The following is a 25992-nucleotide window of genomic DNA, read 5'->3' as shown; positions in this document are numbered from 1 at the left end:
AGAATGGCTATTATCAAAGAATAAATGCTGGCAAGGATGTAGGGTAAAAGATACTCTACTACACTGTTGGTAGGAATGTAAACTAGTCTAACCATTACAGAAGACAATACATCGAGTTCTCAGAAATTTGAAAACAGATCTACCCTATCATCCCAAGCATTTCACCCCTGGGAACTTACTCATGGTAAATTAAATAAGCAAATCAAAGTTACCTGTACCATATTTATAGCAGCTCAACTCACAATATTTAAGATATAGAATCAGACCAGTGCCACAGCTCACTAGGCTAATCCTCCACCTGTGGCGCCGGTACTCCGGGTTCTAGTCCCGGTTGGGCTGCCGGATTCTGTCCCGGTTGTTCCTCTTCCAGTCCAGCTCTCTGCTGTGGCCCGGGAAGGCAGTGGAGGATGGCCCAAGTGCTTGGCCCTGCACCCGCATGGGAGACCAGGAGAAGCACCTGGCTCCTGGCTTTGGATCAGTGCAGCACGCCAGCCGTAGCTGCCATTTGGGGGTTGAACCAGCAGAAGGAAGACTTTTCTCTCTGTCTCTCTAACTCTGCCTGTCAAAAAAAAAGAAAAAAAAGATACAGAATCAATCCAGATGTACATCAACTAATGATGAAGAAATCGTGGTACAGGCTAGGAAAGAACTTCTAAGATCATCCCATTCACAATAGCTAAAAAAAAAAAAAAAAAAAAAAAAACCAGCAAATACCTTGGAATAAATTTAACTAAGGAAGTCAAAAATCTTTACAATGAGAATTACAAAACATTAAAGAAATAGAAAAAGAAAAAATAGTAAAAAATTTTCCATGTTCATGGATTGGAAGAATAAATATCATCAAAATGTCCATTCTGAAAATAAACAAATTCAATGCAATGTCAATTAAAATACCAAAAAATTTTCTTCTCAGATCTAGAAAAAATGCTGCTGAAATTCATTTGGAAACAAAGGAGACCTCGAATACCTAAAGCAATCTTGTACAACAAAAATAAGGCTGGAGGCATCACAATACCAAATTTCACGACATATGACAGGGCAGCCTAGGACTAGTACAAAAACAGTTGGATAGACCAATGAAACAGAATAGAAACACCAGAAATCATTCCAAGCATCTACAACCAACTTATCTTTGACAAAGGAGCTAAAAATCCCCAGAGGACGGACAGTCTTCAACAAACGATGCTGGGAATACCGGATATCCACATGTAGAAGTATGAAGAAAGACCCATACCTTATACCTTACAAAGAAAATCCACTCAAAATGGATTAAAACCTAAATCTATGACCTGATATCATCAAATTATTAGATAACATTGGGGAAACCCTGCAACACACTGGCATAGGAAAAGGTGAAATTAATACTTCAAGATGCAATGACTGAGCAGCCCTTGTCTCGACTGTTGAAGAAAAATTTTTTTTCAAACAATTTGTTGAACTCTTTACTTAGTACAGAATTAATCGTATGTGAATACAGCTAACTGAAAATATATCTTAGCAAAAAGAATGGGAATAGGAGAGGGTTAAGACGGTGGGTGGTTGGCCGGCATTGTGGCTCAATAGGCTAGTCCTCCGCCTTGCGGTGGCGGCACACCAGGTTCTAGTCCCGGTCGGGGCACCGGATTCTGTCCCAGTTGCCCCTCTTCCAGGCCAGCTCTCTGCGGTGGCCCGGGAAGGCAGTGGAGGATGGCCCAAGTACTTGGGCCCTGCACCTGCATGGGAGACCAGGAGAGGAGCCTGGCTCCTGGCTTCAGATCGGCGCGATGCGCTGGCCGCAGCAGCCATTGGAGGGTGAACCAACGGCAAAGGAATACCTTTCTCTCTGTCTCTCTCTCTTACTGTCTACTCTGTCAAAAAAAAAAAAAAAAAAAAAAAGTGTGGGGTGGTAGAGTGGGTACAGTGGGAAGAATCATTATATCCCTAAAGTTGTATTTGAGAAGCACCAAGTTTGTATTCCTTAAATAAAATGTTTCTGCAAAAAAAAAAAAGAGGGAGTCAGACCTAAGCTAGCACATTTGCTCTCTCTGGTGATTCAATACCCTCCACCATGTTGTGACACAGCAAGCAGACCTTACGAGATACCAAGCAGACACTAGCACCATGCTCTGGGACCTCCTAGCCTCCAGAACCAGGAGCCAGATAAACTTCCCTTCTTTACAAATAAAAAAAAAAAAAAAAAAAAAAAAAAAAAAGGAAGGAAGGAACTGTAGTGCACATTAACAGTGGATTACTCAAAGCTGTAAAAATGAATGAAATCTTGTTGTTCACAACAAATTAGATGCAACTAGAAATCATTTGGCTTAGTGAAACAAGTCGGTCCAAAGAGAAAAATGTTTTCTGATTTGTGGTAACTAATACATAGAGCAAAACTGAAATTTTGAGATTTGATTATTTACATCCCTTGTCTATACTCCTACTACTTGTTGAATTATTTATTTGCTGGAGGGTTAAGCTTGTGATTGTACAGTAAATTGAAAGTGTGTCCTTGTAAAATTTTTTAAAATTTCAATAGGAGGATGGAGGGAGGGTAAGAAGGAGAGAATAATTATGCTCTTAAAACTGTATATATGGGGGCCAGCACTGTGGCATAGCAAGTAAAGCCACCACCTGCAGTGCCTGCACCCCACATGCACACCTGTTCAAGTTAGGCTGCTCCACTTTTGGCCCAGCTTTCGGCTATGGCCTGGGCGCAGTAGAAGATGACCCAAGACCAAGATGGTGGTATAGCAGCAGGATGTTCTGAGTCTTGCAGGGAAAATGGATAGCTAGTGAGCAGAGTGGATACAAGCCGGTGGCAGAATTGAGAAGTTTGCGCAGAGTGGCCCAGGAGTCCACCAAAGACTGCTCAGGTTCATGCTGGGGGAGCATGGAGAGAGAAGGAGAGGTGGAGGATGTGCAGTGAAGGAGCAGTGGACTAAGGAGACTGGCACCACCCTCCCCCACAGCAAACCAGGTGAGAGGTCACAAGTCCTTGGAACTGCGGGCAGGGAAGTTTGATGAGCTGCATTTGAAGCTCCAAGAGGGAAGAAAGATAAATTGTAGGGGGACAGGAGGAAGGTTGAGCACACCACAGTCCATCTGTGTCTGCCCCTCTCCCAAACGAGACCTACAGCCAGTAGGGAGAAGCCATATTGATTTTTAAATTTTCGAGTGTAAGCAGGGGGCTTCCATGTTTGCCTCCTGCACACACACCCATCAATTGTGGGAGCCACCTCACAACATGCTCCATCCGGGAACAAGGATCACAACATTTCAGAGTGACTTCCTCCCCACCACACAAGCTGTGCAACAAGTAGTCCTTAAGAGGGAAAACCTGAGCTCATTTCACTCACCAGTGAGAAGTGAGCCAGGCAACTTTAAACGGGGCTTAGTACACCAAAGCCCTGGTACCCACCTCCATCATGATCTAGAAGTAAACAGGGCTCTAGGAGGCAGGCCTGTGTGCTTCAATTTGCAACACAGAGAAACGCAGCAGTTCACAGCAGAGGGAAATCACACAACAGGCACAAAGTCACAATTTAAAAATAAAATCAACCAGAAATGCCAAAGAACAAAGGAAAAGTCCTGAATGAGAATAAGGAAGACTATGAACTCACCAAAGAAGCAATATAAATCTTCAATAATGGAAGCTGAAGAAGAGATTAAGCATCATCTGTCAGAACAGTAATTTAGAAAATTAATAGTCAGATTACTTAGAAGCAATCAGAAACAAATTCACTATCTAATAAAAGATTTTAAAGAGAAGCCAGAATGAAATACTGGAAATGAAGAATTCAATAGACCAAATAAAAAATGCAGTGTAAAGTCTTAGCAATAAAATAGACAAGACAGAAGAATCAGAACTAGAAGACAAACTTCTGGAAATAATATAATTAGAACAAACACAAGAAGAAGAAATTAGAAAATAAAAAAGCAAGCTTGGAGATTTACAAGATTCTATCCCCAACATACAGATCTTAAAATGTACATGAGAGAAATGACACATCACATTCAGAGGAAACCCAATTAGACTCACCCCAGACTTTTCATAACAAATCCTACATGCAAGACATATTTCAAGTCCTAAGAGAAGAAAACTGTCAACGCAGAATACCATACCCTGCAAAACTCTCATTTATGAATGAAGGAGAAATAAGAATCTTCCACAACAAGCAGAAATTGAAAGAATTCGTAACAACTCGCCCAGCCCTAGAAAAGATGCTCAATTACATACAAACACATGGAGACTAAACAACATGATCCTGAGTGAACACTGGGTCATAGAAGAAATCAAAAGAGAAATCAAAAACTTTCTTGAAGCAAATGAAGATAACAACACAACATATCAAAACTTAGGGGCTACAGCAAAAGCAGTGTTAAGAGGAAAGTTTATAGCAATAGGTGCCTACATCAAGAAATTGGAAAGGCACCAAATAAATGAGCTATCAATGCATGTCAAGGATCTACAAACACTACAGCAAACCAACCCCAAAATTAGTAGAAGAGAAATAATTAAAATTAGAGAAGAAATTAAAAAAAAATGTAATCAAAAAAAAAAAAAGTTGCAAAAGAGCAGATAAACAAACAGCTGGTTTTTTGGGGGAAAAAAATTGACACACCATTAGCCCAACTAACCAAAACAAGGAAAGGACCCAAATCAATAAAATTAGAGATGAAAAAGAGAATGTAACAACAGATATCACAGAAATAAAAAGAGTCATCAGAAATTACTACAAAGAGATGTATGCTAACAAACTGGGAAATCTATCAGAAATGGGCAGCTTCCTGGACACATGCAACCTACCTAAATTGAACTATGAAGACATAGAAAACCTGAACAGACCCGTAACCAAAGTCAGAAAATGAATCAGTAATAAAGGCCCTACCAACAAAGAAAAGCCCAGGACCAAATGGATTCACTGCTGAATTCTACCAGACATTTAAAGAAGAACTAAACCCATTTCTTCTCAAACTATTCAGAACAATCGAAAAAGAGGGAATCCTCCCAAATTCTTTCTATGAAGCCAGCATCACTTTAATTCCTAAATCTGAAAAAGACGCAGCAGAGATAGAATTACAGACCAATTTCTCTGATGAACATAGAAGCAAAAATCCTCAATAAAATTCTCGCCAATAGAATGCAACAACACATCAGAAAGATCATCTACCCAGGCGAAGTGGGATTTATCCCTAGTATGCAGAGATGGTTCAATGTTTGCAAAACAATCAATGTGATACACCACATCAACAAACTGCAGAAGAAAAACCATATGATTATCTCAATAGATGCAGAGAAAGCATTAGATAAAATACACAGCCTTTCATGATGAAAACTCTAAGCAAATTGGGTATAGAAGGAACATTCCTCAATACAATCAAAGCAATTTATGAAAAACCCACAGCCAGCATCCTATTGAATGGGGAAAAGTTGGAAGCATTTCCACTGAGATCTGGTACCAGACAGGGATGCCCACTCTCACCACTGCTATTCAATATAGTTCTGGAAGTTTTAGCCAGAGCCATCAGACAAGAAAAAGAAATTAAAGGGATACAAATTAGGAAGGAAGATGTCAAACTATCCCTCTTTGCAGATGATATGATTCTTTATTTAGGGGATCCAAAGATCTCCACTAAGAGACTATTGGACTTCATAGAAGAGTTTGGCAAAGTAGCAGGATATAAAATCAATGCACAAAAATCAACAGCCTTTGTATACACAAGCAATGCCACGGCCGAGAAGGAACTGCTAAGATCAATCCCATTCACAATAGCTACAAAAACAATCAAATAGGGCCGGCGCCGCGGCTCACTAGGCTAATCCTCCGCCTAGCGGCGCCGGCACACCAGGTTCTAGTCCCGGTCGGGGCGCCGGATTCTGTCCCGGTTGCCTCTCTTCCAGGCCAGCTCTCTGCTGTGGCCAGGGAGTGCAGTGGAGGATGGCCCAAGTGCTTGGGCCCTGCACCCCATGGGAGACCAGGAAAAGCACCTGGCTCCTGGCTCCTGCCATTGGATCAGCGCGGTGCGCCGGCCGCAGCGCGCCGGCCACGGCGGCCATTGGAGGGTGAACCAACGGCAAAGGAAGACCTTTCTCTCTGTCTCTCTCTCTCACTGTCCACTCTGCCTGTCAAAACAAACAAACAAACAAACAACCTCTCTCTCTGCGTAACTCTTTCAAATAAATAAATATTAAAAAAAAAAAAACAATCAAATACATTGGAATAAACTTAACCAAGGACGTTAAAGATCTCTAAGATGAGAATTACAAAATCTTAAAGAAAGAAATAGAAGAGGATACCAAAAAATGGGAAAATCTTTCATGCTCATGGATTGGAAGAATCAACATCATCAAAATGTCCATTCTGGCCGGCGCCGCGGCTCACTAGGCTAATCCTCCACCTAGCGGCGCCGGCACACCGGGTTCTAGTCCCGGTCGGGGCGCCGGATTCTGTCCCGGTTGCCCCTCTTCCAGGCCAGCCCTCTGCTGTGGCCAGGGAGTGCAGTGGAGGATGGCCCAGGTGCTTGGGCCCTGCACCCCATGGGAGACCAGGAAAAGCACCTGGCTCCTGGCTCCTGCCATCGGATCAGCGCGGTGCGCCGGCCGCAGCGCGCCAGCCGCGGCGGCCATTGGAGGGTGAACCAACGGCAAAGGAAGACCTTTCTCTCTGTCTCTCTCTCACTGTCCACTCTGCCTGTCAAAAAAAAAAAAAAAAAAAAAAAAAAGTCCATTCTCCCAAAAACAATTTATAGATTCAATGCAATTCCAATCAGGATACCAAAGACATTCTTCTCAGATCTAGAAAAAATGATGCTGAAATTCATATGGAGGCAAAAGAGACCTCAAATAGCTAAAGCAATCTTGTACAACAAAAACAAAGCCGGAGGCATCACAATACCAGATTTCAGGACATACTACAGGGCAGTTGTAATCAAAACAGCATGGTACTGGTACAGAAACAGATGGATAGACCAATGGAACAGAATTGAAACACCAGAAATCAACCCAAACATCTACAGCCAACTTATATTTGATCAAGGATCTAAAACCAATTCCTGGAGCAAGGACAATATATTCAACAAATGGTGCTGGGAAAACTGGATTTCCACGTGCAGAAGCATGAAGCAAGACCCCTACCTTACACATTACACAAAAATCCACTCAACATGGATTAAAGATCTAAATCTATGGACCAAAACTATCAAATTATTAGAGAACATTGGGGAAACCCTGCAAGATATAGGCACCAGCAAAGACTTCTTGGAAAAACCCCAGAGGTACAGGCAGTCAAAGCCAAAATTAACAATTGAGATTACATCAAACAGAGAAGTTTCTGTACTACAAGATAAACACTCAGCAAACTATAGAGGCAACTGACAGAATGGGAGAAAATATTCCCAAATTACGGAACTGATAAAGGATTAATAACCAGAATCTACAAAGAGATCAAGAAACTCCACAACAACAAAAACAAACAACCCACTTAAGAAATGGACCAAGGACCTAAATAGTCATCTCATCCCAGTTAGAATGGCTTACATATAGAAATCAACTAACAACAGATAATGGTGAGGATGTGGGGGAAAAGGCACATTAATCCACTGTTGGTGGGAATGCAAACTGGCAAAGCCACTATGGAAGAAATTTTGGAGATTCCTCAGAAACCTGAATATAGCCCTACCACACGACCTAGCCATCTCACTCCTCAGAATTTATCCAAGGGAAATTAAATTGGCAAATAAAAGAACTATCTACACCTCAATGCTTACTGAAGCTCAATTCACAATAGCTAAGACATGGAATCAACCTAAATGCCCATCAACAGAAGACTTTATAAGGAAATTATGCACTATGTACTCTATAGAATACTACACAGTTGTAAAAAAAATGAAATCTGGCCATTTGCAACAAAATGGAGGAATCTATAAAACACCATGCTGAGTGAAATAAACCACTCCCAAAAGGACAAATATCTTATGTTCTCCCTGATCTGTGACAACTAACTGAGCACCTAAAAGGAAACCTGTAGAAGTAAAACTGACACTATGAGAAACAATGGCTAGATCAGCCCTTATCCTGGCTGTCGACAAACAGCTTACTATTTTATTCTTTTTAGTACTTTCTTTTTCTACTTAATACCATTTGTTGAACTCGTTAATTAACACAATTATTCTTAGGTGTTTAAAGTTAACTGAAAATTGATCCCTGTTAAAAATAAGAGTGGGAATAAGAGAGGGAGGTGATGTACAGTTTGGTACATGCTCCCCAGGAAGATGTAACTATTATAAATGTATATGCACCTAATTATAGGGCACCTGGCTATTTAGAAGAATTGTTAAGTACCTAAAGGGAGATATAGACTCAAATGCAATAGTAACAGGGGACTTCAATACCCAACTTTCAGCAATGGACAGATCAACCAGACAGAAAATCAACAAAGAAACAACAGAGTTAATTGACAATATAGACCAAATAGACCTAGCAGAAATCTACAAGGCCTTCCACCCTACAGCCACAGAGTACATATTTTTTTTTTCCCCAGTGCGTGGAACTTTTTCTAGGATTGACCATATGCTAAGCCATAAAGTGAGTCTCAGCAAATTCAAAAAAAAATCAAAATCATACCATGCATCGTCTCAGACCACAATGCAGTGAAGCTGGAAATCAACAAGAATCTCTACATCATATGCAAAAACATGGAGAATGAACAACATATTTCTGAATGAACAGTGGGTGATAGGAGAAATCAAAAGAGAATCAAAAAAATTTTGGAAACAAATGAAGATGGCAATACAACAAGAAAAGTTGTGGGATATAGCAAAACCAGTGTTAAGAGGAAAGTTTATAACAACTGGTGCCTACATGAAGAAACTCAAAAGGCACCAAATAAGCCGGTGCCGCAGCTCACTAGGCTAATCCTCCGCCTAGCGGCGCCGGCACACCAGGTTCTAGTCCCGGTCGGGGCGCCGGATTCTGTCCCGGTTGCCTCTCTTCCAGGCCAGCTCTCTGCTGTGGCCAGGGAGTGCAGTGGAGGATGGCCCAGGTGCTTGGGCCCTGTACCCCATGGGAGACCAGGAAAAGCACCTGGCTCCTGGCTCCTGCCATCGGATCAGCGCGGTGCACCGGCCGCAGTGCGCCGACCGCGGGGGCCATTGGAGGGTGAACCAATGGCAAAGGAAGACCTTTCTCTCTGTCTCTTTCTCTCACTGTCCACTCTGCCTGTCAAAAAAATAATAATAATAAAAATAAAATAAATAAAAAAATAAAATAAAAGGCACCAAATAAATAAACTATCAATATACCTCAAGGATCTAGAAAACAAGAGCAAACTAAACCCAAAACTAGAAGAGAAATAATTAAAATTAAAGAAGAAATCAACAAAATTGAAACCAAAAAATACAAAAGATTAACAAAACGAACAGCTGGTTTTTTGAAAAAATAAACTAAATTGGCCAGCACCATGGCTCACTAGGTTAATCCTCTACCTGCGGCACCGGCACCCCAGGTTCTATTCCTAGTTGGGGCACCAGATTCTGTCCTGGTTGCTCCTCTTCCAGTCTAGCTCTCTGCTGTGGCCCAGGAAGGCAGTGGAGGATGGCCCAAGTGCTTGGGCCCTGCACCTGCATGGGAGACCAGGAGGAAGCGCCTGACTCCTGGCTTCAGATTGGTGCAGTGCACCAGTCGTAGCTGCCATTTGGGGGGTGAACCAACGGAAGGAAGACCTTTCTCTCTGTCTCTAACTCTTCCTGTAAAAAAAAAAAAAAAAATTGACATACCATTGGCCCAACTAACCAAAAAATGGAGAGAGAAGACACAAATCAATAAAATAGAGCCAACCTAAATGCCCATCAACCAAAGACTGGATTAAGAAATTATGAGATATGGGGGCCGGAACTGTGGCACAGCGGGTTAACACCCTGGCCTGAAGCGCCGGCATCCCATATGGGCGCTGGTTTGAGACCCGGCTGCTCCACTTCCAATCCAGCTCTCTGCTATGGCCTGGGAAAGCAGTACAAGATGGCCAAAGTCCTTGGGCCCCTGCCCAAGTTTGGGAAACCTGGAAAAGGCTCCTGGCTTTGCATCGGCAGTTGTGGCCAGTTGAAGAGTGAACCACTGGATGGAAGTCCTCTCTCTCTCTGCCTCTCTATCTCTCTGTGTAACTCTGACTTTCAAGTAAATAAATCTTTAAAAAAAGAAATTATTATATATATATATACACTATGGAATAGTACAGAGTTTTAAAAAATTGAAATCCAGTCATTTGCAACAAAATGGATGAACCAGGAAAGTATCATACTTAGTAAAATAAGCCAGTCCCAAAGGGACAAATACCGCATGTTCTCCCTTATCTGAGAGAATAGAGCAACTAAAACAAAATCTGCAGAAGTGAAATTGACACTTTGAGAAGGGATAACTTGAGCTGCCCTTGTCTTGATGGTTGAGGATCAGTTTTGGGTTTTTTGTTATTTTTTTATGCTATTTGTTGAACTTTTTACTTAACATAGAGTTAATCGTATGTGTATAAAGTCAACTGAGGATAGATCTCCGTAAGAAATAAGAGTGGAAATAAGAAAGGGAGGAGGAAGTTTATAACTGTAAAGCTGTCTAGTTCTGTATACATTCCTACAGGCTAACTTTAAAGGTACAGTTTAAAAATTTGTCATAGGACCCGAAATCCCATTAAGCTGGGTTGTAAAATAAATGCCATCTCAAATTATTATATTAGGTATTAGCATGAACATATAGAAAGGATTAAGTGTTAAAATGACCATATAAATAGGATCAAGTATGGGGTAATTATAGTAGACAATTAAAAAGAACAGAACGTTCAAACATGGGAAGCGGTCCACACAGCAGACTCACAGATTACCAATTGTTTTAAGTAACACTCTGACCTCATAATCAGCCCTCAATGTTTCCTGGTCTGGCTGAAAAGCCAGTGAAAGAATTTCAGGCATGGAAAGCCAAGACACTGTGGCAAAAAAAAAATATTCTATGTGTAGGATGTCTGTAAGTGAGATCCCAGCGAAAAGAAGTGGCCAAAGAAGGATGTACTTTTCTCTTAAGGAAGGAGAGAGTTCCCACTTCGCTTATGGCCTTGTCTATATATTGACAGAGTTTGTGGATTCAAAAGGCTTCCATAGCCTAGGCAGCTCATGTCAAGAGCCTCGGGTAGTCACTGACATCACACATAAGAGTGTTAATTTAAAATTACCAGGAGTCACTGTGCACTAACTCCCCATGCAGGACCTCTGTCCTCAATGAGTTGTATGAGAATTAACTGTAAAACTTGTCCTCAGTTTGTGTGTGTATACATATGTGTGTGCACGCACACACAAATTGTTGAAATCTTAGTATACAGCTGATCTGTTAACTGAAAATGAACCTTATAGGAGAATGCGACTGGGAAGGGGAGAGGGAAGAGAGGTGGGAGTGTGGGTGGAAGGGCAGGTATGGTGGGAAGAAACACTATGGTCCTAAAGTTATACATATGTAATTTGTATTCCTTTAAAAATAATTAAGAAAAAAAAAAGAAAATAGATCTTAGTATAAGACTGGGAATAAGAGGGAAGAAGAGGGGTGGGAGTGTGGGTGTTCCCACTGTGCCTGCCATCCCAATCACTATATTCCTAAAGTTATACTTATGAAATGCATGAAGTTTGTATTCCTTAAATAAAAGGTTTATTTGAAGGAAAAAAAATTAACTGTACTGAAGCTGAAAAACAATAATCTTTTCTCAATTCCCTTCATATAGTAAGCCTTAATTCTCTTGTTTTTTCCCCAGTCATCCTGAAGGGTTTACTTTGTCATAGTAACCTGTTTCATTCATGAATTAATTCACATATCACAATCTGAATTTGAGTGGGAATACCAATATATTGGTTAGAACCATGGAGCAAGTCCTAATTTTTTTTTTTGACAGGCAGAGTGGACAGTGAGAGAGAGAGACAGAGAGAAAGGTCTTCCTTTGCTGTTGGTTCAGCCTCCAATGGCCACCGCGGCCGGCGCACTGCAGCAGGCGCACCACGCTGATCTGAAGGCAGGAGCCAGGTGCTTATCCTGGTCTCCCATGGGGTACAGGGCCCAAGGACTAGGGCCATCCTCCACTGCACTCCCTGGCCATAGCAGAGAGCTGGCCTGGAAGAGGGGCAACCGGAACAGAATCCAAAGCCCCGACTGGGACTAGAACCCGGTGTGCCAGTGCCGCAAGGTGGAAGATTAGCCTATTACCTGAGTTCAAGTCCTGGCTCTGACTTACACCTCTTTGTGTCTCCATTTCATCTATTAAAAGATATAATAATTTCCACTGAATATGACTGCTGTGATGAGTTGTAACAATGTTTGGAACATGCTAAGTGCTGTTTCAGCATTTGCTATAAGTATGTACACTTAAAAGGCAAGGATATTACCGCTTGGTCATCTCTATATTCCAATGCTTAAAAACCAAGCTTATCATAGATCATTTTTCCTCTTCATTGTTTTCTTGATGCAAGTCCCAACGTTTGGAAACTGTTGGTACTATCTTAATGTTTTTACCAAATAATCACCAGTTGTCTTCATTTTCTAGTTCACATGCATTTTATTTTATTCTACTCATATTGTACAATTGTTATGTAACCTACAAAAAGTACAAAAGCTAGTCAATTTTCCAATGCCAGGTCAGAGCTAAGTTGCACAAAAAAGGAAGACAGCACAGTAACTTACAGAAAGGGTTTGCATCCTATACAAGAATTACTGTCTGTCACATGATGCATTTAAAGCTGTAAATACTGCCACAGGAGAATTTCTTGTCTTTGCAGCGACCACACAGTTCCTGTCGATGAGGCCTCCTTAGATCAATGTGTCTTTTCTTTTGAGGACAGGAACAACGAGACTTTGAACATGTCTTTAGGAAACAAGGAACAATTTCAATACTAAGTGATCCAATTATTATTTCAAATATAAATCTCAATTCAAAAAACACTCCTCTCCAAGATCCCATTCCTGATATCTTCATTTTCTTTTGAGTCCTAGGAGAAACCTGTGATCAAGTTGTACAAAACCACTTGCATCCCTCATTTAAATGCCACACATTTGCATCAAGATCAAAGATCACAGAAGATGTTCAAGAGAATATTTCTGAGCCAACTAAGATAGCATGTCAAATAAAAGTTTTTTTAAAAAGAGTTTTGTATAGTGTCCTCACTGTACAGGTTTTTCTATTGTAGTCACGTGGAGCTGAGGTGCACTGAACAGGTATTAAGTGACTTGATTATATAAATGCAAACATTTAAAAATAGAGCAGTGGTTCTCAATCAGGAGTACTTTTATCTCCCCCTCCCCCAGCCCAGGGATATTTTACAATGTTTGGAGATATCTTAGCTTGTTAGAACTAGGAGAGGTGTTCTATATGAAGCTAAAATTCTCTTGTTTCCAGACATGTCTAATATTTACAAGATTTTCTTTTAAAGATTCACTTATTTTATTTGAAAGGCAGTGTTACAAAGAGAGATACAGGGGGACAGAGACAGAAATCTTTCAAATAGTTACTCTTCAAAGGGCCACAATGGCTGCCTTGGGCTAGGCCAGGCCAAAGCCTGGAGCCAGGAACTCCAACCTAGTCTCCCACATGGGTGGCAGGGGCCCAAGCACTTAGGCCATCTGCTGCTGCTTTTAGAGCAGGGAACTAGATCAGGAGCAGAAAAGCCAGGACGGAACCAGTGCTCACCTGGGATGCCAGCATAGCAGGTCATAGCTCAACCTGCTGAGCTACAGAGCCACTCCCTTGACAATGACTTAAAATAGGGCCTTCCAACAATTATCCCATTCTGTCTTCTGATCAGTGGAAGTTTACATCCTTTGGAGACTCGCATATTGCCCTGGTCCACACTCTCAACTCTGCCAATCTTTTGCATCAATAATTACCACTCTATTTTCATGTCCCATAGCCACATGGAGTAGGTCAAAGTTTATCTTTTTATAGTATGAAAATAGGACTTTATTTTCCAAACATGAATGTTAAATAAAACACTATTATATTCACATTCACTTTATAGATTAATTCATTTTATTATCACTGTCTTTTTAAGATTTATTTGAAAGTTGAGGGGCCCGCGCTGTGGAGTGGGAGGTTAAGCTGCTGCCTGCAGTGCCGGCATCCCATATGGGTGCCGGTTCGAGTCTCAGCTGCTCCTCTTCTGATCCAGCTCTCTGCTATGGCTTTGGAAAGCAGTGGAGGATGACCCAAGTCCTTGGGCCTCTACACCCACTTGGGAGACCGAGGAAGCTCCTGGCTTCGGATCGGCACAGCTCCAGCCATTGCAGCCAATTGGGAAATGAACCAGCAAATGGACAACCTCTCTCTGCCTCCCCTTCTATCTTGGTATAACTCTTTCAAATAAATAAATCTTTAAAAGAAGTTGGAGTTACAGAGAGGGAGAGACAGTGAGATCTTCCATCTGCTGGTTCACTCCTCAGATGGCCACAATGGCCACGTCAAAGCCAAGAACCAGGAAACTCCTCCAGGTCTCCCACTTGGGTGTAGGGGCCCAAGAATTGGGCCATCTTCTGCTTCCTTTCCCAAGCCATTAGCAGGGAGCGGTATTGGAAGTGGGGAAGGATACAACCTGCCACCCTATAGGATGTCAGTGTCACAGGCGACAACTTTAAAAAAAAGTTATAGGCCGGCACCGTGGCTCAATAGGCTAATCCTCCGCCTGCGGCGCCGGCACATCGGGTTCTAGTCCCGGTTGCCCCTCTTCCAGGCCAGCTCTCTGCGGTGGCCAGGGAGTGCAGTGGAGGATGGCCCAAGTGCTTGGGCCCTGTACCCCATGGGAGACCAGGATAAGCACCTGGCTCCTGCCTTCGGATCAGCGCAGTGCGCCGGCCGCGGCAGCCATTGGAGGGTGAACCAACGGCAAAAAGGAAGACCTTTCTCTCTGTCTCTCTCTCTCTCACTGTCCACTCTGCCTGTCAAAAAAAAAAAAAGTTATTTATTTGAAAGTCAGAGCTATACACAGAGAGGAGAGGCAGAGACAGAGAGAGGTCTTCCATCCGCTGGTTCACTCCCCAAATGGCTACAACAGCCGGAGCTGTGCTGATCCAAGGCCAGGAGCCAGGAGCTTCTTCCAGGTCTTCCACATGGGTGCAGGGGCCCAGAGACTTGGGCCATTCTCTACTGTCTTCCCAGGCCACAGCCGAGAGCTGGATCAGAAGTGAAGCAGCCAGGACTTAAATGGAATGCCAACACTGCAGGCAGGGGCCTCACCTGCTACGCCACAGTGCCAGCCCCAACAGGTGGCAGCTTTTACCCTCTACAACACAATTCTAGCCCCATCACTATTTTATACTAATAAATGGCTCAACAAAATAAGGATTTACTCTGAAGGTAGACTTCTGGGGCCAGCATTGTGGTGCAGCAGGCTAAGCTGCTGCCTGCAACACCGGCATCCCATATGGGTCCTGTTTTGAATCCCAACTAAACTTCCCAATCCAGCTCCTGTTAATACACTTTGGAAAGGCAGTGAAAGATGACCCAAGTGTTTGAACTCCTGCCACCCACATGTGAGATCCAGATGATGCTCCTGGCTCTGGCCTGGACCAGCCCTGGCTTTTATGGCCATTTGAGGAGTGAACCAATGGATAGAAAATATAACTCTACCTTCCAAATAAATAAATTAAAAAAAATAGATAGATTTCTGTTTCTAGCCATGGTGGATGGGATAATTCTAACCAATCCTCCTGGATGACCAGAAAAGCTGATCTTAAGAAAAAAAAGGCACTCAGGGATTATCAAAGCATTAGACAAACTGGGGCCAGTACTGAAGTGCAATGGGTTAAAGTCCTGGCCTGAAGCGCCAGCATCCCATATGGGCCCAGTTCTAGTCCCAGCTGCTCCTCTTCCAATCCAGCTCTCTGCTGTGGCCTGGGAAAGCAGCAGAAGATGGCCCAAGTCCTTGGGCCCCTGCACCCACTTGGAAGACCTGGAAAAAGCTCCTGGCTCCTGGCTCTGGATCAGCATAGATCCAGCCACTGCAGCCATCTGGGAATTTCGCCAGCGGATGGAAGAACTTTCTGTCTTTACTTCTCTGTCTTTCAAATAAATAAAATCTTAAAAAAAAAAAAAAATTAGACAAAGAAATCCAAAAATGTAAGTAAACCTGACATTTGGGACTATTTTCCCTCTAAAGCAATCTGCTAATTCTGAGACTGGTAAAAGATCATAGGAAACTGGAAAGGGGACTAATACATTGATGAAGCTAAGAAATATATCAAAGTATAAAAGCCCTGGTAAGCAACTCAGGATTTGTATTGGGAACATAGGGCCATACCCTAAGAATAAGGATGCACCAAAACAGACCTGCCTTCACAGGTACTGAGGCCCAGTTTCGCAACAGTTCAACTCCTACTGGCAAACAGTTATCTAAAATTGCTAGTGCAACTATCTGCCTCCAAAAGCAAACATAAATCCTCTCTGGAAGATACTATCCTTGACCATAATTATCACTGCAGTTTCATATATCACATCTAGCACTCAATCAAAAATAATCAGGTATATGAGAAGAACGAATGACACACTTGAAAGCGAAGGAGATAGCAACAAATTATGGTTAATGGCATTACCTGAAAAATTTTTAAATAACAATGCTTACTATGTCCATGGAGATCAGTTAACTATTTTTAGCAAGAAAGTGGAATTTTAAAGATGTATTTATTTATTTGAAAGGCAGAGCCACAGAAAGTGGAGAGACAGAAAGAGATCTTCCATCAAATGGCCCCAACAGCTGGGACTGGAACAGGAGCCCAGAACTTCTTGGATCTCCCATGTGGGTGGAAGGGGCCCAAGTATCAGGGCCATCTGCTGCTGCTTTCCCAGGTGCATTAGCAGGGAGCTGGATTTGAAATGTAGCAAACTGGCACTGCATGCAGTGGCTTAACCTATTGTGCCACAACCCTGACCCCCGGAATTTGTCAAAAAGTAAAAAATTCTTTAACAGGAAAACACAATAACTCAAATGGCTAACTCAATTTGTGGATAGGTTTAATTTCAGATTGGAAACAGCTGAAATGATAATTAGAGTAGATGGTGACTGGTGCTGTGGTCTAACGAGTTAAGCTGCCTCCCGCATGTCAGCATCCCATACAGGTAGCCGCTACACTTCCAATTCCCAGCTCATGCACCTGGGAAAATGGCTGAAGATGGCCCAAGTCTTTGGACACCTGCACCCAGGTGGGAGACCCAGATGAATCTCCTGGTCCTTGGCTCCTGGTTTCAGCTTGGCCCAGCCCTGGCCACTGTGGCCATTTAGGGAGTGAAACAGAAGATAGGACAGATAGACATCTTCCAACTCTGCCTTTCAAGTAAAATAAATATTTAAAAAAAAAAAGTACATAAAACCCACCCTGAAGCAAGGAGAGACTAAAGCAGGGAAATACAGAAACAAACATGTAAGACAAAATGGGATATGGTGAAAAGGTCTGATACAAGTAATTAGGAGAGGGGCAGAATGGTCAATGAATATTTGTAAAGACAATGGTTGATAAATTTTGGAAAAGTGTTAAAAATCTTCAAGCTACCAGACTCAAGAAATACTATAATCCCTATGCAGGGTAAATACAAAGGAATCATAAGTAAACTGCTGATAACCAAAGCAGAGAGAAATATCTTAAAAGCAAGCAGATTTAACAAGGGGTTGGGGGAGAGATTACTTCAAAGGAACTGCGAGTTCTTAAAGGACAGAAAGAGCCTCAAACAACTTAATTCTATTTCTAGCAAAATCTCTTAAAAAGATATCCAAGCAAAATGGAATTGGTCACCTTCAGACCTACATCACAGAAAATATTAAAGTGTCTTCAAGTAAAAGGAAAATGATTCCAGATACAAAAGTTAAAAAAAAATTATAAAGACCTAAGAATAGAAAAGATAAATATGTAGCAAAAGCTACATGAATACTTACTATATAATATTTTGTAAATTTTAAAATATGGGTAAAGTTAAAATGCATAAGAACAGCATGGAAGTTAGAATAAAGTGATATGGAATTAGAATGTTCTAAAATACATTGTCAGGGAGAGGTAAGACTAATAATTAATCCAGATTGATAAATCGATGAGTCGTAATGTCATCTCTTGGTAACCACCAAAAAAATACTAAAGAACAGAGAGGAATATGGATTTGGAAAAAAAAATAAAGTGAACACGAGGGGGCTGGCACCGTGGCGCAGCAGGTTAACGCCCTGGCCTGAAGTGCCGGCATCCCATATGGGCCCTGGTTCGAGTCCCAGCTGCTCTACTTCTGATCCAGCTCTCTGCTATGGCCTGGGAAAGCAGTACAAGATGGCCCAAGTCTGGGCCCCTGCACCCACGTGAGAGACCAGCAAGAAGCTCCTGGCATTATTATTTATCATAAAGGTTAGAGTTACGGAAATAATGCATGTAAAGCATTTAGTCTTAAGTCTGATACATGATAAAAGCCTAATAATAGTTACCTATTATATTACATACTAATTATATACAGTGTATCTCTAAGGATAAACACACATACACACTACACAGAAACAAACCATATAAAGCAACTAAATCATGTATATTCCTTCACACCCCAAAAAGGCAAACTAGAATTTATGTTTTTAATTAGAAAATTTCAAATACACAGAAAGTCTAACATTCTGATATCAATATCTGCTTCTAATCAAATCTTGACATTCTGCCACCGAGGGCTCATGTTTAAAAACAAAAGTATAATTATAGATATAATGCAAAAGAGTTCTGCATGCTTACCTGACATTGGATTGCTTCTACTCGGTAAGGGTTAAAACTCTTTTGGCATTTGCAACAGAGTTGTTTGAAATAAACCTGAAGAGAAATTTGCCTCTTTAATATAAGCTCATCCTAGGCTCCCAGTTCAATTTTTTAAACATATATTAATTTATTTGAGAAGCACAGAGAGCACACCCGTCTGCTGATTTACTTACAAATGCCCCTAACACCCAGAAGATGGGTGGAGGAAAGGTTGCTGGAAACGCAATCCAGGTCTCACGTATGATAGGCAAAAATCAATTACTTGAGCCATCACTGTTGCTTCCCACAGGGGTCTGCATTTGCAGGAATTTGGAATCAGGAGCTATAGCCCTGAGTTCGACCCACAAACTCTGATTTGAGAGGTGAGCACCCTAACTTTCTTTTTTTTTTTTTTTTTATTATTTTTTTATTTTTGACAGGCAGAGTGGACAGTGAGAGAGAGAGACAGAGAGAAAGGTCTTCCTTTGCCGTTGGTTCACCCTCCAATGGCCGCCGCTGCAGCCGGCGCACCGCGCTGATCCAATGGCAGGAGCCAGGAGCCAGGTGCTTTTCCTGGTCTCCCATGGGGTGCAGGGCCCAAGCACCTGGGCCATCCTCCACTGCACTCCCTGGCCATAGCAGAGAGCTGGCCTGGAAGAGGGGCAACCGGGACAGAATCCGGCGCCCCGACCGGGACTAGAACCCGGTGTGCCGGCGCCGCAAGGTGGAGGATTAGCCTATTGAGCCACGGCGCCGGCCGAGCACCCTAACTTTCTTAACTGGTAGGGCAAATGCCACCCCTCATTTCTTAAGCAATCCATTTCTTGATTTTATAACTTCCTTTCTTGCCCACCCTGAGTTCAGAAGGTTTTAAATTCTACTAGTTCTATCAATCACTTTTTCTTAGTCTTCCAATCTCATTTCCCTTACTTATAAAAATCAGACTGCTACTACTTCAGTTTTTCTTAGTTACCACAACTACCCAATAACGTACACATTATTGCATGGGCCAAACCCTTGATTTCCTCCTTTTGTCCTAGTTCATTATCCCTTATATTTTGAGCTTTTCAGTGTTTCTCTACTTGGTAAACTGTTCCTCTATTTGTCCTCTAAAACCCTGCAGAGACATCATTGTGCCACCACTCACATGGAGTTCAACACCCTCCTCTGTTATTTTTGTCTACATTGATCCTATCAGAGTGATTTTATTTGAAAGGTAGAGTTACAGGGAGAGAGGGAAAAATAGAGAAAGAGAGGGGCAGAGAGGAAGACAGAGAGATAATCTTCCACCTACTAATTCACCCCTCAAATGGCTACAATGGCTGGGGCTATGCCAGGCTGAAGCCAAGAGCTTTCCCATTCTACCCTATGGATGTAGGGGCCCAAACACTTAGGCCATCCTCCATTGCTTTCTCAGGCTATTAGCTGGGAGATGGATCCGAAGTGGATCAGCAAAGTAGCTTAACCAGCTATGTCACAATATTGACCCACAGAGTGAATTTTTTGAAGAGAGATTCATGTGTTATTCTTTCTATTCTAGTGTTTGAATTATTTTTTTTCTTTTAGCAACAGAAGCGAAGTAATTTTAACTTGGTTTAAAAATCTTTTACCTCCTGGGTCTAGTAAATGGCTAGTCTGAAAAGTCAAATTGCATGTCTCTTTCCCCTCTCCCTCTATAGTCCTTTAGCCAGAAAGGCAGTATCTAAACATGCAACAGCAGAGGATTTGAGCTCAAAGGCTTTTAGAAGTTAATGAAACAGGCCTGGTGGCAAGCTGTTCCAAACAAAGTGCATTGGCCAAGCGAATGGAGACAGAATCATCTCTGCAGGCTTGTGCCGCTGTCAGTCTCAAAGAAGGGTCCAAAGACCAGAGCCTATGGTTTTTCACGAAAATCCAGAAGTACAAGATATAATGTGAAGTTTTTCCCAATGTTGATATTTTGACAATTAACTCAAATTAGGAGGAGTATAATAAAACGAAGGCTTAGCCTAAGTCTCTTACAAGCTAACCTTTATGGTAAATTATTTCTTTTACTGCTCCACCTTGTGGACAAATGGTGGAAATTCCCTGGGGCTAACTCCTAAACCTGTTCAAAATACACCAACTTAAAGGTTCCAGAAAGGCCCAATTTAGACAAGAACAAAGCTCATCTACATAACTTGAGATTTTGTTCAGCAACTACCAAGCCAAATACATCCCCAGTGTATGGCTCAGGAGCTTAGAGGGACAGTACAAGTCAGTTCTTCTCAAACATTTGCAGACTGCAATTGTATGCACAACACTGAGGATGCCAAAATGAATTCAGACGGGCCTGTGAATGGTCATGCTCCATCAGGAAGCAAATCCTCCCCCCACTGAACCTTTGGGTAAACCCCACCCTCCCCTCTCCCACCCACTCATTTTTACTTACCTTATTAGTTCCAGAAATGCACCACACATAAGCACTCTCCCATCTGGTTTTACAATCTTTACAGTGAAAATAGCCATATTTTGGTTCCAAAAACTGAAAATAAGAGGTGGGGGGAGGAAGTCTTTTACTATCTTAGGGAAAAGAGAAAAAAAAAACTTATGATTTTGTATCGGGGAAAAAAATGCTGCCTCAATTTCACATTTCTATTCTCAGTGCTGCCACATTAACTTAGTGTCTCATCTCAGCTATTACTCTGGGATTCTTTTTGCTGCTGTCAATCGCAGTTTTCCAAACCATTTTCCACAATGCCACCAGAACAATCTCTCCAAAACAAAAGTCAATTTCCTATTTCACAGACATGGCAGCCCTTGTCTCATTCCTGGTAGCACTGTTTGCCAGACTTCTTTCACAGACTTAAAGTTGGCATCCTACTTTACCAAAAACTTACAGAGCATACAGACCATTATTGCACCTAATGCAAAACACTCTCTCCACCAAATAAGTGTCAGAAGCAAGAGAATATTTGTTCTTACTGTTCTACAAATAGGAGAGAGAGGGAAAAAGGGAGGGAGGGGGGGAAGACAGAGACAAAGGGTGAGCGAGCGCGCACGCCTGGGTTGGTTGAAGACTAAGAAGAGAAAGGCCACCTGGAAGTTTGGCTTCTGGAGTAGATCGGGGACTGCATCTCTCTGCACCAGCTTGTTCTTCCCTTCTTGAGGATGTGTGGCCTCGGAGTCCCCCAGCTCCTCAGGCTGTCCAACTTCCTTCTGCCTGCCATCTTCTAACTTCGGCACTGGTGGTGGCTGTTGACCAGTCTCTGCAGGGCTGCCCAGCACCTCACTCTCCCCACTGTCCCCACCCTTCTGCAGCCGAACCAAACCTCTGTTGCTGATCACTGGCAAATAGACTCCCCAGCCTGCCAGGGGCACTCTGTGCCCAGCACTGTCCCAAGGGGAGCGGCTGCGCAGGGTGCGAGGCCCCAGCGAGCACTGCACGGACTTATCCACTCGCAGACTGACCTGCACACCCACCTCCTTGGTGTTGGCCTTGCACAGCTGCAGCCTCAGACTGGGATTCATCTGGGCAAGAATGGCTTTAAGCTGTGTTCGTTTGTAAGGGTCCATGCAGTAGTCAGAAGCATTTGCAGGCACCAGCAGCCCAGGCCTGGACAGGAAAGTGGGGGGATCAATGTTTTGCCTCCAGTCAGGCTGTTTGTGCCCTGAGAGTCCAGGTTGGTCCAAAGGTAGTGTGTTCCCATAGCCCTGGTACAAGCCACAGGGAACTCGGACAAACCGCTCCATCCTTCTACTAGCTGCTCAGGCACAGTGTTTTTTACTTCCCACTTTCACTGCCACTCCTTGCCCGTGATCAAGCCAGCTCAGGTTTATCTCTAGCTTCCTCATTTATTTCAGATTTTAGCGGGGGCTGCTGCCCATTACCCTAATTGAGGAAGGGAAGCCCTATCTATCCACAGATGACTAATTGCCACCCGATTCTTAATTGCTTTTCCCTACCTCTTCAATTCAGTGATCCTGAATCTTTTTTCAAAACTGTTTTTCATTTCTGAATTATTTACACGTTTTCATTGACAATTCCTCATTCGTTCCTCTAGCAACCATTTTAGATTTTCCTTATACACTGTTGGTGGGAGTATAAATTGGTACAGACATTATAAAGGTTCCTCAAAAAAATTAGAGTATCATATAATTCAGCAATTCCACTACTGAATACATATCCAAAGAAAATAAAATCAGTGTTTTAGAGAGATAACTGCACTCTCATGTTCATTACAGCATTATTCACAATAAACAATCTACACAAACAACTTAAGTGTCAGTGGATGAATGGATTAAAAATTGTGATATACATTATTATATAATATAAATGGAATGGAATATTGTTCTGCCTTTAACACTTTTTTAGAAAGTAGATCTTGACATCTGTAACAACATGGATGAGACCTGGAGGATATTATGCTAAGTGAAATCAGCCAGACAGAAGAAAAGGTACTGCTTAAGTATTTAAGCACTCACTTAAATGTGGGCTCCAAAAAAAGTCAAATACACAGAAGCACAGACAACAGTTTTACCAGGAACATAGGGGAAATGAGAACACGTTGGTCAGAGGGTATAAAGTTGCAGCTGTGTAAAATGAATGCAAAATGAATCTAATATAATACAATGTTATTTTAGAGATCTAATGGTCACTGTAGTCAGTAAACTGTATTGCATACTAGAAATCTGCTGAGATGTTTCAGGTGTACAAAGAGTAACCATGTGAGGGTATGGATTTGTTAACTGCTTAACTGTAGTAAGCATCCACTAGGCACATGTACATCAAAACTCCGAGTCATACACATCAGATACTGTAAACTTTTAAGAAAAAAGTAAAAAATAAAGCATAAAATAAATTAAATACAAGTAATAAATTATTTGAACAGCCACATTAGAAGAGTATAATTAAGCCCAGGTACCAAAAGAACACAAAGTTGAGGGGGGGCTGTATATAGCGAGAGAGAATAATTTCAGCGGGTTGTAATGAGGTGCCAATAGCTCTCACTAGTCTATTCCTAGCGAGACACCCCAGCCTCTCCCTTCAGAAAGGAAGAAAAAACATACTATTCTGATTTGTAGGGTAATGATAGACTTAATGGCAAGGTAGTTAGGTTTAAGTCAAAATGGACTTCAAACTTTGGCCCTACTACCAGTGAAGTTATTTAATTGCCTAATTACGTTTCCCCATTGGACATTACTAACCAACTTATAGGATTATTCTAAGACTGTGATATTACTTGTAAAGCCCAAAGCAGATTGCCTAATTTACCAAATGTTCCATAAGCAGCAGTGATCATCAGATAAGGATCATACGCAGACCTGTGTTACTTTGCTAATTAGACATAGCAGATGAAAAGCTTCAGTAGTGGGACCAGCATTTGGCACAGTGGTTAAGACGCTGCTTGGGAAACCAGCATATCAGAGTCTGGCTTCACTTCCTGCTAACCCCCGGCAGTGGAAGGTAACAACGGCCCTAGTACTTGGGTCCTTGCCACTCATATGGGAGACCCAGGCTGTTTCCAGCTCCCAGCTTCAGCCTGGCCCTGCCCTGGCTTTTGTTACCATTTGTGGAGTGACCCGGCAGGTTATCTCTATTTTTCTGCTTTCAAATACGTAAAAATGTGGCTTTCATTCTTTTAAAAAACAAGGCGGGGGGAGGAGCTTTAGTTTCTATCTACATTAGTAAGGCCCCTTGCTACAGCTGAGGATTATTATCAAACTGATTATGGCACCAAAGGAACCACGTGGAGCCTCTAATCCAAGATTGCCTTTGCTGTTCCTTGCTCAAGTGCACTGTAGAAGCAGCAGGGGCCCTAAGCCGCTCTTACCTCTCCTATTCAGTTCAATATTTTATAAGTCATACATCACACACAGATTGAACACTGTTCTAGCCAAGATACAGACCCTGTGAATTCCAAAACTGAGATCAAGTTCCATCTTCCAGGTCAGTTCAAAACAGGGCAATTGACACCATAAGAATTTAAAAAGATACCATAGAAGTCTACAGGGGAGAGTACCTAGCACTGCAGGAGCGTTAACATGGGATTCACAATTTTTCAGGCTGGGAAAATGGGCTCGCTCTGAACAGTCTACCTATGGGAAACACACCTGCTAGAACTGACTTCAAGTCCCTGAGCCTTCCATTTACTACCACGCAGTCCGGAAGTGAGGCACCCACATACAGACCACTTTATACGAGTTTTCTAAGGTCAGCTCACTTTGGCGCACAGGCTTAGCAAGCACCTGCCCTAAGGATAAAGGGAAGGTTTTTTTAAAGGTCCTTAATCGTGTTCCGAGGGCGCCCACCCAAAAGTCATCCAGGGCAGGAAGAAAGGCTGGGGAACTACGCATAGACCGAACGGCCGCCCCTTCAGAACAAGGCGGGCGGGTCTAAAAAAGTCAGGAAGCGAACATACACGCCAGCTCCCTCGTCTTCCGGTTCCTGAGCCTAACAGGCAAGCCCCTCTCGCCTCACTGAGAAACAGCAGCGGCCGACGGCGGCCTCACTTCCGGGTAGTGCGTACGCTGCGTGCCTCGTCACAGCGTCCTCACGTCACGTGCCCAGAGCGGGCTTTTGGCGCGAGCGTCTGAAAAAGGCTATGGAGGCGGAGCTCCTTCAGCTCGGCGTCTGGGGTCTTGCCTAGGGCAGTGGATCGCCGCCGGAAAAGCCGATGGGGTCAGATCTGTGATCTAAATGCTGGCGCGCTTTCTCTTAGACTGCTGAGCCCAAATACCAGCTGTACCTGTGGAGCGGGTTAGTGTGGCTGGGATGGAGACGGGCATGTCTTTCGCGGCCCCAGCGGTCCGGGGTGGCGGGCTAGGGTCTCTCAGGTTCCCGGGTGGGAATCGCGGCCTGTATCGACTTCCGCCTCTTGCCTGAGAGAAACAACCTTGTTCCAAAGCAAAGGCGAGCCCCGCCCCCTCCCTCGGGACTCTGGCTTCCCGGCTCCGGGCTGCACAACGCCTTGGCTGGGTCTGCCTCCTGGCTGTTCCGGGTGTCCGGATGCGAAATGTTCTTAATTGAAAACACGGTAACGTTACTTTAACGGAATATTGCCACCCTGGAAAGTGCTTTACAGTTTCTGGGCACCCTGTATCTGCCTTACTTAAGTCCCAGATAATTGTTAGTCTCGGATCATTGACTGGGAGTTATCGGACAGTGTTTGTTTGTACCAGGAGCCACTAGTTAACGTAATTAAAAAGAAAAGATTGACAATTCTGTTCTTGAGTCGCAGTAGACACACACGCCAGGGGTTTTCCGTGGCTGCTGTGAGTGCACAGAACTGTGGAATGTT

The 25992-nt window shown here is 42.8% G+C and overlaps 2 protein-coding genes across 13 annotated transcripts in view; one reads left to right on the top strand and one right to left on the bottom strand.

The window, feature by feature from the left end:
* Positions 1 to 25216, bottom strand: part of ZAR1L (zygote arrest 1 like) — an 83241-nt gene extending 58025 nt beyond the window's left edge. For 2 of the 8 annotated variants that reach the window (XR_007913745.2, XR_011378851.1), the window contains exons 1-3: positions 21791 to 25190; positions 21144 to 21236; positions 18734 to 18808 (exon numbers count right to left, since the gene is read on the bottom strand). Coding sequence is in view for 6 of the 8 variants with exons in the window: in XM_070049054.1 (XP_069905155.1) it covers positions 12717 to 12860; positions 18734 to 18808; positions 21144 to 21236; positions 21791 to 22444 (966 nt within the window). In the remaining 2 variants the exon portion in view is untranslated. Of the gene's footprint in view, positions 1 to 340; positions 560 to 12534; positions 12861 to 18733; positions 18809 to 21143; positions 21237 to 21790 lie in introns of those variants that run through there. The other 6 variants (XM_051831836.2, XM_070049057.1, XM_070049054.1 and 3 more) reach the window with 6 other exon arrangements.
* Positions 25142 to 25992, top strand: part of BRCA2 (BRCA2 DNA repair associated) — a 72250-nt gene continuing 71399 nt past the window's right edge. For 2 of the 5 annotated variants that reach the window (XM_070049048.1, XM_051831814.2), the window contains exon 1: positions 25266 to 25451. Coding sequence is in view for 2 of the 5 variants with exons in the window: in XM_070049046.1 (XP_069905147.1) it covers positions 25708 to 25728 (21 nt within the window). In the remaining 3 variants the exon portion in view is untranslated. Of the gene's footprint in view, positions 25729 to 25992 lie in introns of all 5 variants that reach the window. The other 3 variants (XM_002720579.5, XM_070049046.1, XM_070049047.1) reach the window with 3 other exon arrangements.

This window comes from Oryctolagus cuniculus, chromosome 9 (assembly GCF_964237555.1).
Source record: "Oryctolagus cuniculus chromosome 9, mOryCun1.1, whole genome shotgun sequence".
NCBI lineage: Eukaryota > Metazoa > Chordata > Mammalia > Lagomorpha > Leporidae > Oryctolagus > Oryctolagus cuniculus.
The sequence above is the reverse complement of the archived record's forward strand: the minus strand, read 5'-3'. Positions and strand labels throughout refer to the sequence as shown.